The sequence below is a fragment of the Triturus cristatus genome, chromosome 1_1 (assembly GCF_964204655.1).
Source record: "Triturus cristatus chromosome 1_1, aTriCri1.1, whole genome shotgun sequence".
Taxonomy (NCBI): domain Eukaryota; kingdom Metazoa; phylum Chordata; class Amphibia; order Caudata; family Salamandridae; genus Triturus; species Triturus cristatus.
The window spans coordinates 1,207,147,752-1,207,162,712 of NC_140579.1; the positions used below are offsets into that span (position 1 = coordinate 1,207,147,752).

Genomic DNA, 14,961 nt, shown 5'->3' on the forward strand with positions numbered 1-14,961 from the left:
CCTTCCCCCAGACCTCTGGGCTCTATTGTATGGAAATCTTGGAATTATATGAACAGGCTTCAGGCTTACCTTAGAAAATCCCTCATGGCTCCACCTTGGCGGGGGAGGGGCAAAGAGCTGCTGTAATGGGCAGTGATGAAAATCTGCGTTACCAGTTGTAAATATTTAGGGACCCACTTCTCTAGAGATCGTGCTGAGATGTGGGACCTTAATCTTAAAATCGGCAGACAAAGGTAGACCTCCAACGCGGAGGGTGTTGCAGTTACAGATCCCTGGGAAAGAGGACATGTTTAAAATGATGATTCTCCCAAAATCTCTCTATGTCCTTCAAAACCTCCCCCTTTGCATCCCTGCCCACTGGTTCTATGGTCTGGCATCAATGTTTCGCTCCTTCTTCTGGTCCTGCTGCCCTCCAAAAGCTGAGAAAGTCAGACTACGACATGGCTCTAGGCATGGCAGACTTCCAGCTTTAAAAAAGAGACATGCAGCTCCTGGTTCAAAATGATTGGCTAACCAGTGGATGGGAAGACCCAACGTATCGTAACAAGCTCCCGCTTCTTGGACAAGAACAATTGATGGGGATCTTCTACAATGACCCGATCCCCAATACTCTCCCGGAAGTCACTGTAGTTCCTACGGACCTGGCAGGAGGTGTACCGGAGCATAGGGCGGGGGAAAATCTTGACAAGCCAGACCATGCTGTGGCAGGGCTGCCGCCTTGTGCACAAGGACCAGCTGTTGGGTTTTGCCACATGGGACAGGATCTGCATTATAACCCTTGGGGACGTGTCCATGGACGGTGCAGTCGCCACTTTTCAGGATCTCCAAACCCACTTCTCCCTCTCTAAAAACGCAATTCCACAAGTATTTGTAGCGGAGGCACACCCTACAAATACCAGACCTCCTCCCTGCCCGAACAGGACACCCTGGAGGGCAAGGTACTGATGGGTGTATTGGGGGAAAGGGGGAATAGCCCAACTTTACCACACATGAGTGATCAATGCCCCAGGCGGTTTACTTTCCTTAAGACGGAAATTGGAGGGCTCAGTTGGAGAGATGGAAGATACAATCTGGACCTTAGCACTACTGCTCTCGATAGATAGCAATATCCTTGAGGCTTCGACTTCTACAACTCAACTACCTTAATGCGACCTATTTCACACCACTTTGGCGCGCCGGTAGGGTCCCAACCCTAGGGTTTCCTCGATGTCCCTGTAACAACGCAGACTTCTTTCACATGCTGTGGCGGTACTCCCATAGCGGCCTACTGGCGGCAAATCATGTCTGCCCTAACTCTGATACTAAATGACCCCATCACCCTTATACCCCTACAGGCATTTTGAGATGTCTTGGACGGGGTCGGGAGCTCTCGGGTGGGTGGGGGGGGATGGGGGCGATCCCTGATTGGAATGGCAGCAGTGGTAGCGAAGCGTTACATTGCCCGAAAATGGAGATCAGATGCTCTGTCCACCCTTGGGAAGTGGCAAGGGGAATGGATTGGTGTACCCAAATGGAACAAGCATTTGCAATGCAATAGGTCTCGCAGCTGTTAAGAGTTTGAGCTATTGGCACTGTAAATGGCAATGCCTTTTATTTATGTGTGGGTTTTTAAAACATAAATAAAAGGCATTGTCATTTACAATGCCAATAGGTCAAACTCGTATAAATGCGAGACCTATTGCATTGCAAATGCTTGTTTTTTCTGTTATTTCTGTTGCAGTGATTTTTTTGTTGTTGTTAGTTTTGTGCATGAGGATGTTGTTTTTGAAGCAATGGTGTTGGTACAATTTCTTGGGAGGAGGAGAAGGGACGATGTTTGTTTCCCTGACAGGGGGTCCTTTACCCGACCAAGGAAGTCATCTTAGAATATGTAATGAGATTTAAACAGTAATCCGTTGGTGGGGTCCTGCGGGGATGGGATGGGGGTGTGAGGTAGGGGCTCTGTGGAGGGGAGGCGCACAGATGCTTTCAGAGGGCTTATTTGAAACTCAAAAAACAATTATTGTAGAATTGTGGACAGGAGTAACTTTATTTTCGGTAAAGCGGATGTTGGAGGCTGATGTTGAAAAATACCAATTATAGCGACACGTAAATTTGCATGTAATCTGCCGGGAGCCATACAGCCACCAGGGAGAATAGCAAGAAACGCTATTTATTTAGACAGTCGAAAGACAAGCTAATCTGCATGTGAAAGAGACCGCGCCGCTATTCACAGCCTGTTATTCACGCCTGTGTGCAAAAACTCCAGGAGGATGTGAAAACCACGTGACTGCCATCAAGCCTGGGCGAAACGCAAATATGGCATTTGTGTTAATTCTGTTAGCGAAATCTTCACTGATGTCTTTTAAACTATTTCGTTTTGTTTTCTTGTTATAATTCGCACTTTTTTTAAGGCACCGTGGTTCGCCACTAGCTGGTTGCAGATCTGTTAAGTGCATTTTATTAACTTGTTTTAAGAAGAACTTTAAGAATATTCTGTTTGTCCTGTGGCGCCTCCGCCCATGTTAAAAACAGATCAATGAAACTTTACAAAAACTTTTAAAACCAAGCAATCAGGGCAGTTGTCTCACGAGGTAATGTATATCCTTAAAACAAAGGGGCTGTTGTCGATTTTTCAAAATGTGCTCACTATCGCCAGGTAGTTCTCCACTTAGTAAAATGTTTTCGCAAAAGTTGACGAGGAGGGAGTGGGAGGGGGAGGGGGGCGGAAAGACAAGCGCGCACTGAAGTTGACGAGGAGGGAGTGGGAGGGGGAGTGGGGGCGGGCACAGTGGTGCGGGACATCAAAGGGGCCCCGAAAGTGAAAGAAAACGAGTGCTTTCAGGCTGCCAAATGGTGCGCGCGCCCGGGGCACATGCACTGTAGTTGGAGGCCTGAAAGCACTCGTTTGCACTTCCAAAACGCGCTTACTATAAGTCTCGCCAGAGCAGCGCTAAAGCGCTGTCTCAGGCGAGACCTAAAAATCAACGTGGGTAGAGGCGCGCAAATCGGCGACATCCCCCTGGGCACAGCCTAAAGCCTGCAAAAAGCAGGATCTGAATGCTCAACGATGGTCTTAAATGAGTGAAAGCTGATCAAGTATTTGTTCAAGAGCTATATTTATTCACGAAGTATAGGTGCTTCATCTCAATAATAAATCACTTGGCTGTGTAACAATCCATCTGTTAGTTCAAACATAACTACCGATGCATTTCGGGCGGGTCGCCCTTCGTTAGGGGAAGTGTCTGGAAAATTAACAAGCGAAAGAAAAACGGATTGGTCACCAGATAAAAAGCTGGGAGAGATATCCCTGCACCATGTAAAACCCGGTATCAAAACGTGAAATCAAATGCCCGTCACCCCGGTCATGGGATGAAATTAGTAAAAGATAATGTGCAAAGATAAACGAATGGAACTTCCATGAATGAAAGTGCCTAAACACATAAAACGATTCTGTGTAGACGACAGATGTAAACGCGCTTACGAACGTGTGATGTTCAAAAAATAAACATACAGGCGATGAAGATTCCTCGGGAAAACATGCGTACTAGATTCGTTCCACGGCATGGTTAAAAGTGCAGCTTTGGGAGCAATGGTTAATAAAAAGTGCAAAAATAGAAACCCCCCGTGCGATACATTTAAATGTGAACACTAACAGTGAGCAATTAACTATCGTGTCAGTGAAACAATAAAATCGTGTGTGACTTAACGATTAAGCATACGGTCGATAACTTGCCGTGTGCCGGAACTTCCGGAAGGGTAATGGCATTCAAGACACCAGTGCGGTGTTATAAAAACTGAAAACGGACCTGAAGTGTTAGTAATCGACACCCTAAAAGCGCGGGTGCCATCTTGGAGTGTGGAGCGTGAGACCAGTTAGAAAGTGCACCCGGGTTACATGGCGAGACCAGAACGCAAAAATGACGTTAAGAAACACAATGTTATGTGCCGTACGTTAGTCATAACGTTCATGTAGCTGACAAATAAAATGAAATGGGAAATATCCATTAACCAAATCAAAAAATGGTCATGACAATTAAGATATTGAACAAATACATAAAATGCAACATTAAATAGATACGTAAGGATACAAAGTATAAAATTAATTAATGTAGTGTGGGTTAAAAGGATAAGGTCAATAAGGAAATTATGATGAGATGGTCTGGAAAAAAGAGAGAATAAATGATTGAATAAATGAGTTTAAAAAAAGAAATAAGAATGGTGAAGAAATGGTATGAGAGAGTGAGCGAAGGTGGTGGTGACAGGTAAGAAAAGAAAACAAGCATTGGCATAGCCAATAGGTCTCGCCTTTGGGACCTTATAAGTGTTTAGCCATGCAACACTTGATGATGTTGTGATGGAGCAGGGTTTTTACTCTAAAACCGAATATCGGTTTCATTTTCGCATGTTATAACTAAAAGTACTACTGATAAATTATTAAGTATTAAAAGTTTGTCAAATGTTGTCTAATCAACCTTATTAACAAGAGAATTACACGTGGGAATGCTATTGCATGGCTAAATAACAAGTGAACTAAGTTGGTGAGCAAACTGACAGAAAACAATGTTGCTTATGTGATGATATGGCGTTTTGCGCTTATAATTAATATGCATTAATGGCTTCGGATGTCGCAAATGGATAGATAAATACACACACATAAGGGTATTAGCAGGGGAATAACACTGTATAATCATTTCTATGCAGTAATTCTGTTTTATGTCTATTTTTGCCTAAAGTTGTCCATTGTGGCCTGCCACAAAATGGCCACCACCCGCAGACTGCATTGGAGTTGCTGGAAATTTACAGAAAGGCTTCGCTCTGCCTGTGACCTTGCACCTCCGATGAACTGAAAAGCCATAAGCATGATGACAAGTCTGGGATATCTGCCAATAGCCCCTGAAAGACGGAAAAGTTGATACGAACTTAGTGTGAACCCATTTTTGAAACAAATTCACCTAGTAGAGACATCCGTAGATGTAGCGAATTAGTCATGGACGTTCAATTCTGCTATTCATTATTTGGGACAATCTATGTGTGAGAACCTCCCGTATAATATCGAAAAAGTACCAAGATGACATTATTTCCGCCATTCATCCGTTCTGAATAAAGAAATGTTACTTTTTAGAATGTAAATTTCAGTATAAATAATAGTAGACTAGAGAGGTCTAGCGCCACTTCTTCCCGAGCTGATGATGCGAGGTCCCTATGCTGACGGAGAGGACGACGACTCTGCATGACGACAGAAGACTCTAATACTTCTACAGAGGACCGGTTCTGACTTAGGATCTGACATTTAGACAGAATAGGTAAATATGAGAAAAATGAAATTTGCATTTAATTGGCTTTTCTTGAAATTTTAGATAAATGAATAATCTGTTTGAATTACTGTCTCGGGTGATTATTTCTGGTCATGTTTATTGATTTTACTGTGAATTCTTTGAAATGTATTTTGCTAGATCCACAGCAATCAGCTGGTCGCATTGACCTCAAAGTACAGGCAGATTAGATAGAGCATATGTGAAAGGTGTTTCTCCTTTACAGGGCACGGATAGTGTGACAAAGGGTGAATGTTGGTGTAATGGGCCCCACCAGCGTATGATGTGTGTATGCGTGTGTGACTGTGAAATCATTCCGTCCGTGGAAGTAGAGGGGATTCGGAAGCTCTGATCTGCACCAGTTGCACCAAGGATATTGTGCTGGATAACTAAACACTTATAAGGTCCCAAAGGCGAGACCTATTGGCTATGCCAATGCTTGTTTAAATGGAGCAGCCCGTGCAGGTAAGAGCGGTGATGCTGTGAGGTGGAGTAGGTGGGGGGAAATCAACAGACTATGACAAGGGAAAAAAATAATTATTTATTTAATTTCCCCCCGTTCCTGTAGAGACCACGCCCTACTGCTCTTACCTGCATAGCTCATGGGCAACCCTTTGGAGACTGATGCACTAGTGTACTAGATACACTCGTCCCACAGCAATCTTCTTTCCTTGACACCAAACTACAAAAGAACAAGGAAACTATTATGGCAGAGGAGGGAAGGATGATCTTCGCCAAACTGGCTTTATAAAATCTAAGCCTCCTGTCCCATGTGTGAGGGAGAATTGCATTCAAAGGCAGGACCAGAGGCTCTAATATTTTAATTAGGTTCCAAGCCAGTCAGTCATTCATATCCTGTAATCCATAATTAATAGGCTTGTAATCGAAAGGTCTAAAAGGAGTTCATAAGACCAGTCTGCTGCTTTCATAACATTCTGCACGCTACCACAAGTCACAAATGCTTTTGATGCCATAACTCCCCCACCCTCCAGTTGGAATAGCACCTAAGCCAGATACACCCTAGCATTAATAATCTGAACCGACTTGCAAAGGTGGATGTAGAAATAGCTGTACAGAGCTTCTTCAAAGAAGTTAAGATTGAGAGACTGAAAGATGTCTGAAAGCAGTCTGAGCTTCGTATGGTCTAAGGCATTTAACAACGCATAATTTGCCATCATTAGCATAACTCGAGTAAAACACAGGAGTCAGAAAAGCGTTGGGTGTGTCTATTGCAATTTCTGTATTCACATCCAGAGTGTTCACACCCCACACCTTTCGAAAGAATATCAGACAAAAGAAAAATCAGTTTGGCTGACAGTTGCTTTAAATTGATTGAAAACATGAATGTAAAATCTCTTTAACACATCCCACAAGAAGGAGATTTGAGACTTTGATGGAACCTTAAGATGGATGGGACGGACATGGTGTGTTTATCCGGTGGGCTGGAAAGGAGGGGGCCGGTTTTGGGGCGGTGGGGGCCGGTTTTGCAGGGATGCTGCAACATCGGACCCCAGTAACAAAAGTAGCAGTGCTGGGGGCCGGGCCAACAAAATTGCCACTGGTTCCCAGTCCGGCCCTACGCAAGGCTCTGAAGCTCTTACAATGGTGAAAGGCACGCGCATCAGTAGGGAAGAGCAAGGAAACGCTGTGTGGTTAAACCAGGCTCGCTCATGCGCTCCCAAGGGCAAAACAAGTCCCTCGTGAGCATTTAAAAACATTAGATTCACGTGCTCAGAAATGACTCGCACAGACCACCACAGCGCCGGTGGCAGAGTAAACAGCTCCAGGCCCAGCAGTCAAGGAAGGTATCAAGTAAAACAAAAATACACTTACTAACAAGGCGGGGCGGTGCTGCATTAATATTAATGCAGTGGCCTTCACGAGCACTTTGAGGCGCAGCACTCCCTCGGCTGACAACGGGAGCAGGCGAGGCCAAAAGGCCAAAGTGAATGCGAGCCGGTCGGCCTGGCCTGACTCAGCAAGTGGGGAATAAGGGCGCGATTCACCGCCCCACGCCGAGGTTGACAGCCAGCGGGATGCTGCAGCCGCTGCCATGGCATGCAAGGAGCCCGCATGTTGACAGCCCGACGGCGTTAGCAGCGCACAGCGCTGCTCTCGCCATGAGAGGGCTTTTTACATGTGCACGCGCACGGAGGGACAAAGATGGCGTCGGGCTGTCCACATGCGCGTGCATTTGCAGCTGTATGTGGACAGCCCGACACCATCTTTGACCCTACATACGCGTGCACATTTTGAATTGATAACAAAAAGCCCTCGCATGGCGAGAGCTTCGCTGTGCGCTGCTAACGCCAGGCGAGACCTAAAAATGAATAACAAATAAAATGTATGAGATATAGATGATGCAGAAAGTGAGAAAAGGATTCACATCAGACAGCAAGAATCACGACATGTGATATGAACACACTGTAATGGTTTCATAAATAACATTGATATTCCTGCGATCATTGAGACAGTTCGGTTTCATAGAGTCCAGGAACTTAATCCAGTGATTTTCTCTCTGTAAGAGGAAGTTTTTGTTGTCTCTGCCCTCATGTTTTTCAATGACTTCAAGGACTGTAAATTGTAACTGGCTGATGTTGTGACTGTTCTCCATGAAATGTTCGGCATGGACTGATTTAATGTTTCTGGTGCGAATATTACTCTTTCTTTCTGTTTTCCCAGTATACAAGGCCGCACGGGCATTTCAGCATGTATACGACGTTCTTGGTGTCGCAATTAGCGTTGATCTTTAATTTGAATTTGATGCCTTTCATAGGATGTGTGATAGTCGTTCCTTTGATAATGCTATTGCAATTGCTGCAATTGTAGCAAGGTAAATTGCCTTTGTAGGTTAATAATGGAGTGGGTGGAAGTCTGTTCGTGATTAGTTCTTTGATGTTCTTGCCCCCGTTATATCCGAAAATGGGTAAATCGTTGAAAATGCCTTTGAAATCAGGTTCCAAGGTTAGTACTGACCAATGATGTTAGATTGATTGTTTGTATCGATGACTCCATGTATAAAATGTGGATACTACAACTGTGCGTTTGGACTCTGTCTTTGCTGACGTAGTAAGAAGCTTTGGTCTGTTTTTGTCAGTACATCATTTATTTGCCTGTTCTAGAACATTTTGAGGGTATCCTCTTGATCTGAATCTGTGTAGCATGTCGTTGGTTTGTTGGTCATACTTGGCAGGATCTAACACTATTCTTTTCAACCTCAGTAACAGAGTAAGGTAAATGATTTTTGAGAGGCGTTTAAAGTAGGAATAGCACTCCGGTCCATGACAGTGTTGAGATGCACAAACCGGTGATGGCAGCGTACCGTGATTTTATGTTTATGACTATAACTATTGCGACCAGACCTTTTTTTCCTCGGTCATGGAAAGTAAGGTTTACTGATCCCTCTCATATAAAGGTCCACTCTAATGTGAACCCCAGACAGCCTTTGTGCATGTCAAGTGCATGTATGTGCAGTTAGTGTGTAGCACCTGTCTGGTAGCAGAACTCCTTGTGTGTAATATGTGCGAGTATGGAACCAGTGGGATCCATTTTGCATGCCTCTAGTTTACCACGGCACAAGATGGAGGATGAGGTCAGCTTACCCAGACAATGGAAGTGTATTGGAAACTCACTCAAGATATGTTCTACCAAACTGGGGATTAGGATGTTGTGTGAATGGGAATGCAATGTCCTTAACGGACAAGAACCCTCACTCATCTGAAGGTGACATGCTTCATCATTGGGTTCCCTCCGCACATTGGGCCGGTCGGTCCCCAATGTGGGCTTACAACTCCCCACCTGATGTAGTTGTGTGGGGAGGAGCGGAGGTGTTTTAAGGCAAAGGAATGCCAAAAGAAGTAGACGGTGAGTGAGGGGCAGAGTGCTGTGAATCAAGTGTTTGTGCAAACTAAAACTTTCTCTAAGGCTCAAATACATTTATTTGGTAGAGTCCCCGGAAAGGATTAAAAGAGCAGAGGACGGGGGGGTTCATAACAATTATCCGCCTATGTAGGTCAACCTGTTTCTGCCTTTCCTTGGCTCCAAATGGAGTCCTTAGGCATTTGTCAGGACCATCTATTATAAAAGGCACTCTATATATGTGTATGCCACGCTACTTTCCTGAGAAGCCTTTTGTCTACTGGCTCTCGCTATCCTGCGATTCAAGTGTCGAAACGGTTGTTCACAGCATAGTTTGCAGAGCGTTAGTAGGAGGGACCCTAAGTCACCAATGGCAAACGACCTGAACCATCATGGTTGGGGCCTGGTAGTCAGTCTACCCTCTGTCCCCCACCCAAACCCCCTAAATGGGCAAGGAAGGGCAGAAAGCTCACCAACTTGACTAATGCGAAGAGTGGAATGTTGACTGAGCGTCTGAAGCCCTAGTGTAAGTAGTTATGGTCAACTCTATCCCAACAATGTGCTTCAGAAAATGCGACACAAGACAATCCGAAAGTGATCATAGCCCTTCCTCTAGAAACTGAAAAAAACTAAAGTGATAGTCCTATGTGAGGAAAAGAAGGCTAAGTATTACGATAAATCAGTCACACCATCTAGTGGAAAAGGAAATACTGAGACAGGAAGATATCCAACCGAGGCTTTGGAATACCTACTAAGAGGAGTAGAGTGTCAGAAAAGACAAGGCACAAGAACAATGAACTAAAGTCCACTGGCAAAACATGTACATGAATGGATTAGCCACACCGAACAAGAAACTGAAGTGGGTTTTCAGAATTGTCCTGTTCCGCCTCTTTTTACATTTTTTTGTATAAATAAAGAGGGTAGATAAACAGTACAATGTTTTACGATTACACACCAGCCCTAAAAGTCTAACAGCATATAATCACTATATGATCTATAAATGGGTACATTTAGGAAAAACACAACTTGACTGTATCTGAAGATAAGCCATGCCATTATGCTCATCTTTCACAGTTTATAACAAAAATCTCTTTATATTTTGCTTGCACAATTAAGTCTAACAACCAATATTCCTATGTCTGCATTGCATTACTTTTCCACATTTTTAGAATAATTGTAGTGGCAAATACTAAAACAAGTGTGAGACACTTTCTGAGGGGGGGGGGGGGGCAATTTCATTCAAATGTTTAGATTTCGCTCCTAAGGGCAACTATCTGCATACCTATTGTTTCCAGTTCTTTAGAAATACATAGAGTGGGCTTTGGATGCACCTAGAAGAGATATTCTTTCTCATCTCATGCTATGGGATCACTAGTGTGTCATTACACCTCTTATGGAGTGCTTGCATTGGGAACTATTTTGCGCCCAAAAGTATTCTAAATCATCACAATACATGTTTTTATCTAATAGACACAGTGTATACAAAAAGTCAATATTGTTGCTTTGTTTTTGCACTGCCGCTGACTTTTTCAATATTTAATCCGGATTCAAAATGATAGTCAGATCTATTGGCTCGCGTTGATATCATCAAGGGTGATGGAAGGGATTATTTTCGAGGAAGTTTAAAATGTTTAAATACTTGTGTCCAGAATTTCACTATATCTGACAAACCCATTATGAAGGAGCAGACTGGCTCCGTCAAGCCAGCTCGTCCCAGGGTCTGCAACCAGTAGCTTGTGAGCTACTGTAGCTCTCAAGCTTCCTCAGAGTAGCTCTCCTGTGTACAGCCCAGCTTATTAAATTAGAAAGCTTTTGCTTGGTTGAATTAGCATACATATAATAATAAAAAAAAATTATACAATGCTAATGATATGAGTAGCTCTCACTGCATTTCATTGAACACAAGTAGTTCTCAGTACTGAAAAGGTTGAAGACTCCTGGTCCAGACCAAATGAGCCACTGGACAGGAATTGTCAAAGACAGCTATCAATTGCATCACTAGCAGCTCTACTGAAGCCAGTATGGAGGCTCCACTGGAGCCAAAGTAATTGGGGTACACCAGCAAAGGAAATCACCATCAGCTTCTTAGTAGCAGAAGGTGTCTTTATCAGCACATAGGGCAGCAGAATGCAAGCTACATCAACAACAGTGCAGCGGCAGATTATCTCTATCAACAGCAGAGCAGGAGGGCGGTGTCGGCTGTGGTGCATATGGCCTCTTTCGGCAGCATGTGGCTTTCCTCAGCACAACACCAATAGCTCTAGCCAGACGGAAGCAGGTGAGCTTCATTAACACACGGACAGGTAGAAGCAGCCGGTGTGTCTCAAGTGTCAGTGTAGTCAAAACCCACCGAGTCTTGAGATCATGGACTTAAAAATCCTGCCAACATATTGTATCCAGGAGATCATCCGAAAATGACAAGTATAGTGCTGCATTGTGAGATATGCCACATACAAATCTTGCCTGTTGTCAGAAATACTACACCGTCAAAGTATCGAAGGAAAGAGTGACATGGGTATGACTAGAAGGAAAATGAAACAGATGAACATACTGTACCAAAGAAACTGCCAGCCAATTGTCACAAGAAATTGGCAACTGCTGCAGGGAACTTTAAGGTCTCAATGAGACTCTCTGAAAAGAATAAGTGTTCAACAGATTGCCTATCATCACCAGGTATGAACAGAAATAGCAGCCAAACATGTTATGAACGCTGCACATATGCCATGCGTGCTGCAGAACACTACCTCAATACTGCGTTATGCCAGGACTCCCCAAGGACCAGGCACAGGTTCCTCTCAACGTGTAATTGAGAAGGACTAAATGCAACAGTGCAGGGTTTGACTATAGGGTGATGTAGACTCCACTCCAGATTTCAAGTCCATATATTTACGAGGCCTGTCTGGCTGCTCCAGCAATAGCCCTTCAAGAAAACAGGCCAATGAGCTTGGCCCAGCCAGCAACAAACATGGTGGTACAAGTGAGGAGCTTCAGCAGCCGAGAGGAAGTGGCGCCTTGATGAGCAATGCATATTCGCAAAACGGTATTTTAGAAGGATTAGCTGCGAGTTACTGCTTTAAATTAGATTAGTGCCCTTCCACTTCTGGTGCTTTACAGCACTTTTAAGATCTTCTTAGAGTTTCTTGTTGCTCAAATGGGTGTAATTTCTGATATTTATTTATGTCCCTCGTCTTCACTGCTTGATTTCTAGTAGTGAGAAAGTTTCATTCATAGTCGTTGAATGTCACTCATAATTATACTAAAATAATGAAAATGTCACACATAAGCAATTTGAAACCGCGACAGCTATGCTTGAGACTATGCCGCAGACATCGCTACTAAGGCAATAGCCCTGTGACTGTCTGTGGCAGAGAGTGAGGTACTTGCGTCAACACAAAAATGGTGATTCTCCCAGATGTCAAGGCCGCACTGAAGCAGGATACTGAGCCCAAGATGGCGGCCCCAGGCTGCAGACGCCTTGCACTGTGGGAGCCCGATGATCAGTATGAGCTCCCCGCCCAAGGCCGCTCAGATTACGGGCCCGCACCCTGATCAGGACAGAGGACCTGAATGGCAGACATGGTGCCGACTGACAGGAAGCAGGAACCGCAAATGGCCTGACTCAAGAGGAGTCAAGTAATAGCGCAGCAATGGGATTTTCTAGTGCAGGCAGATCTTTATGAAGGACAGCAAATCTTTTTGGTCCACTGTCCTGGACATTAGACATAAAAATCAATTCATGTCTTCGATTACCTGCCAGACCGCCAGTAAGACCTGAGAGGCTCACTTTGTAAAAATGTATGCTGCTCCCTCTTCAAATGCTGTATCTGTAATAAAACACTAAAAACCAGACAGGTTTTCAGACAATCCTATGTGAAGTAGAGGATGCCATAAATCAGAGGGTGTTAGTGGCAAGACCTTGGGCCCTAATGGTGTCCCAATTGATCTGATAAAATATACAGATTTTTGGGCTCTATTACTGACCAATGTTTTAAATAATCTTGCCCACTCCCCGGTGCCTGCTTCTTGGACAACATCTATTATAGTGCCCATATTTTAAAAAGGTGACCGGTTCCAGCCTGGATGTTACAGTCAAAATCCTAGGGAGGGTAATATATAATAGAATCAAGGAGTGAATTAAAGCTGGTCAGTCTTATATCCATGCCAGTATGGGCTCAGAAATAAAGTAGGGACGATTGACCAATGCCTAAATCTGAATATGGATCTAGGCAAATACACTGTCCTCAAACAAACCCCCCTCCATTTGGCATTCATGGACCTGACCTCATCATTCAACTTCGTCAATCGCTCCAAGTTAAGGCAAACACTCATCTCTCGAGGGCTGGACGTGGCACTTGTGCACTTTTTGGCATACCTGCACAAAGACATGAAAGCCAGGATCAGAATTAGCATGCAGGGAGAGGTATCTGGAAAAAAAAGATGCTAATGTGGTGTGTGACGGTTTGGGCGGACCCTCTTATTTATTTTATACATTAATGAGTTCACCCTATTTAACTACTATTACCCCCGATGTACCCAAAATAAAAAGGCATGTTGCTACCCACACTATTTTATTCGGGTGGCACGAACGCCAAAGGCACTGCATCTGTTGGTGCTTGCCTTCGTGGATTTTATGGCTGCTTTGGATTTACAAACTAATTTCAGTAAATCACACATCATTGCATGCGGTCTGATGTGTAAACTGCCCTCAACCCCTTCTGTTGGCACTAACTGCTTGAGGAGAACAATCACCTTTTCTTACTTAGGGATTACCTTCTCCGCAACAGGGTCTTAGAGACCAAACACTGTGCAGCGTAGAATAAAGTTGTCAAGGGCAATCGGCTCCTTATATATTCTCCCAAAGCCAATGGGGGGAGGTTTTTTAACCCCTTCCAGGCTGCGCAGATTCCGCCGCTGTGCTGACGGAATCTTGCGCGGGCGTGGTCATGACGGAACGGTTCCGTCATGAGCACAGCTCAACCGTGGCTCATGACGGAACCGTTCCGTCATGAGCACCGAAGGGGTTAATCCCTTTACTGCAGATATACACCTTCCAATGTATCGCTACTGCAATATATGGAGCTGAGGTGTGGGTAATTTCAAAATGCGAGGCCATCCAACTCAAAGAAAATCGGTTCTGTAGGAAACTCCTCTTAGCCTCCATATCATCATCTCACTTAATTTGCTATGAAGAGCTGGGCCCGTCGTATTTAGAAGATCATATCAGTTATGTTGTGAGGATCACGGAGGTGGACTTATGAGTGAAGGGGTGTTCTACACACACTCCCTGTATATGTGGATAATTGGTACCGCCCAGGGCGGAAGATGAGGTGGAGAAATAAATCAGAGGTCATGACGTGAGATCCGGGTCAGACCTAACTACAATACCAAGCGAGTGCAGTGTGCTCTGCTATCCCCGGCTGCTAATAGAATTCACTAGGCCGCAACACATGACCAGGGAGCCCTCCCCGGCCACGCAACAACTGGTGACGAGGGTGGTCTCTTCGCTAGGGACCTGTGAGTGCTGTGCCTGCCCTCGCGTGCCCGTTCTGCTTCGGCGCGCCTCTGTGCTGGAAGCGGCCGCCGTGTGGCGAAAATCATCTGGAGCCGGACCCGCCTTACTCGCAGTCAGCGTTTTTACCTGGTGTCCTGCTCCCGTGTTCTGTGTGCCTCCTCCGCCGATATTCCCCTGCGCCCCGGTGCGGCTTGCTCGGCTGCATTCGTTGAGACTGTTCAGCGCGATCCCCGCACACGTGGTCGGTGTGCGCGCACACGCAGTGTGCAGCATAGAGGCCTAAAAAGGCGCCGGCAG

The 14,961-nt window shown here is 44.8% G+C and overlaps 1 protein-coding gene across 5 annotated transcripts in view; it reads right to left on the bottom strand.

Moving 5' to 3' along the window:
- Positions 1-14,961, bottom strand: part of LPCAT4 (lysophosphatidylcholine acyltransferase 4) — a 1,035,593-nt gene that overhangs the window by 975,870 nt on the left and 44,762 nt on the right. The window contains exon 1 of one of the 5 annotated variants that reach the window (XM_085651797.1): positions 13,434-13,496. The exons of the other annotated variants lie outside the window; for them this stretch is intronic. Within the exon in view, the coding sequence (XP_085507923.1) occupies positions 13,434-13,481 (48 nt within the window). The 5' untranslated portion in view covers positions 13,482-13,496. Of the gene's footprint in view, positions 1-13,433; positions 13,497-14,961 lie in introns of those variants that run through there. 5 annotated transcript variants of the gene reach the window in all.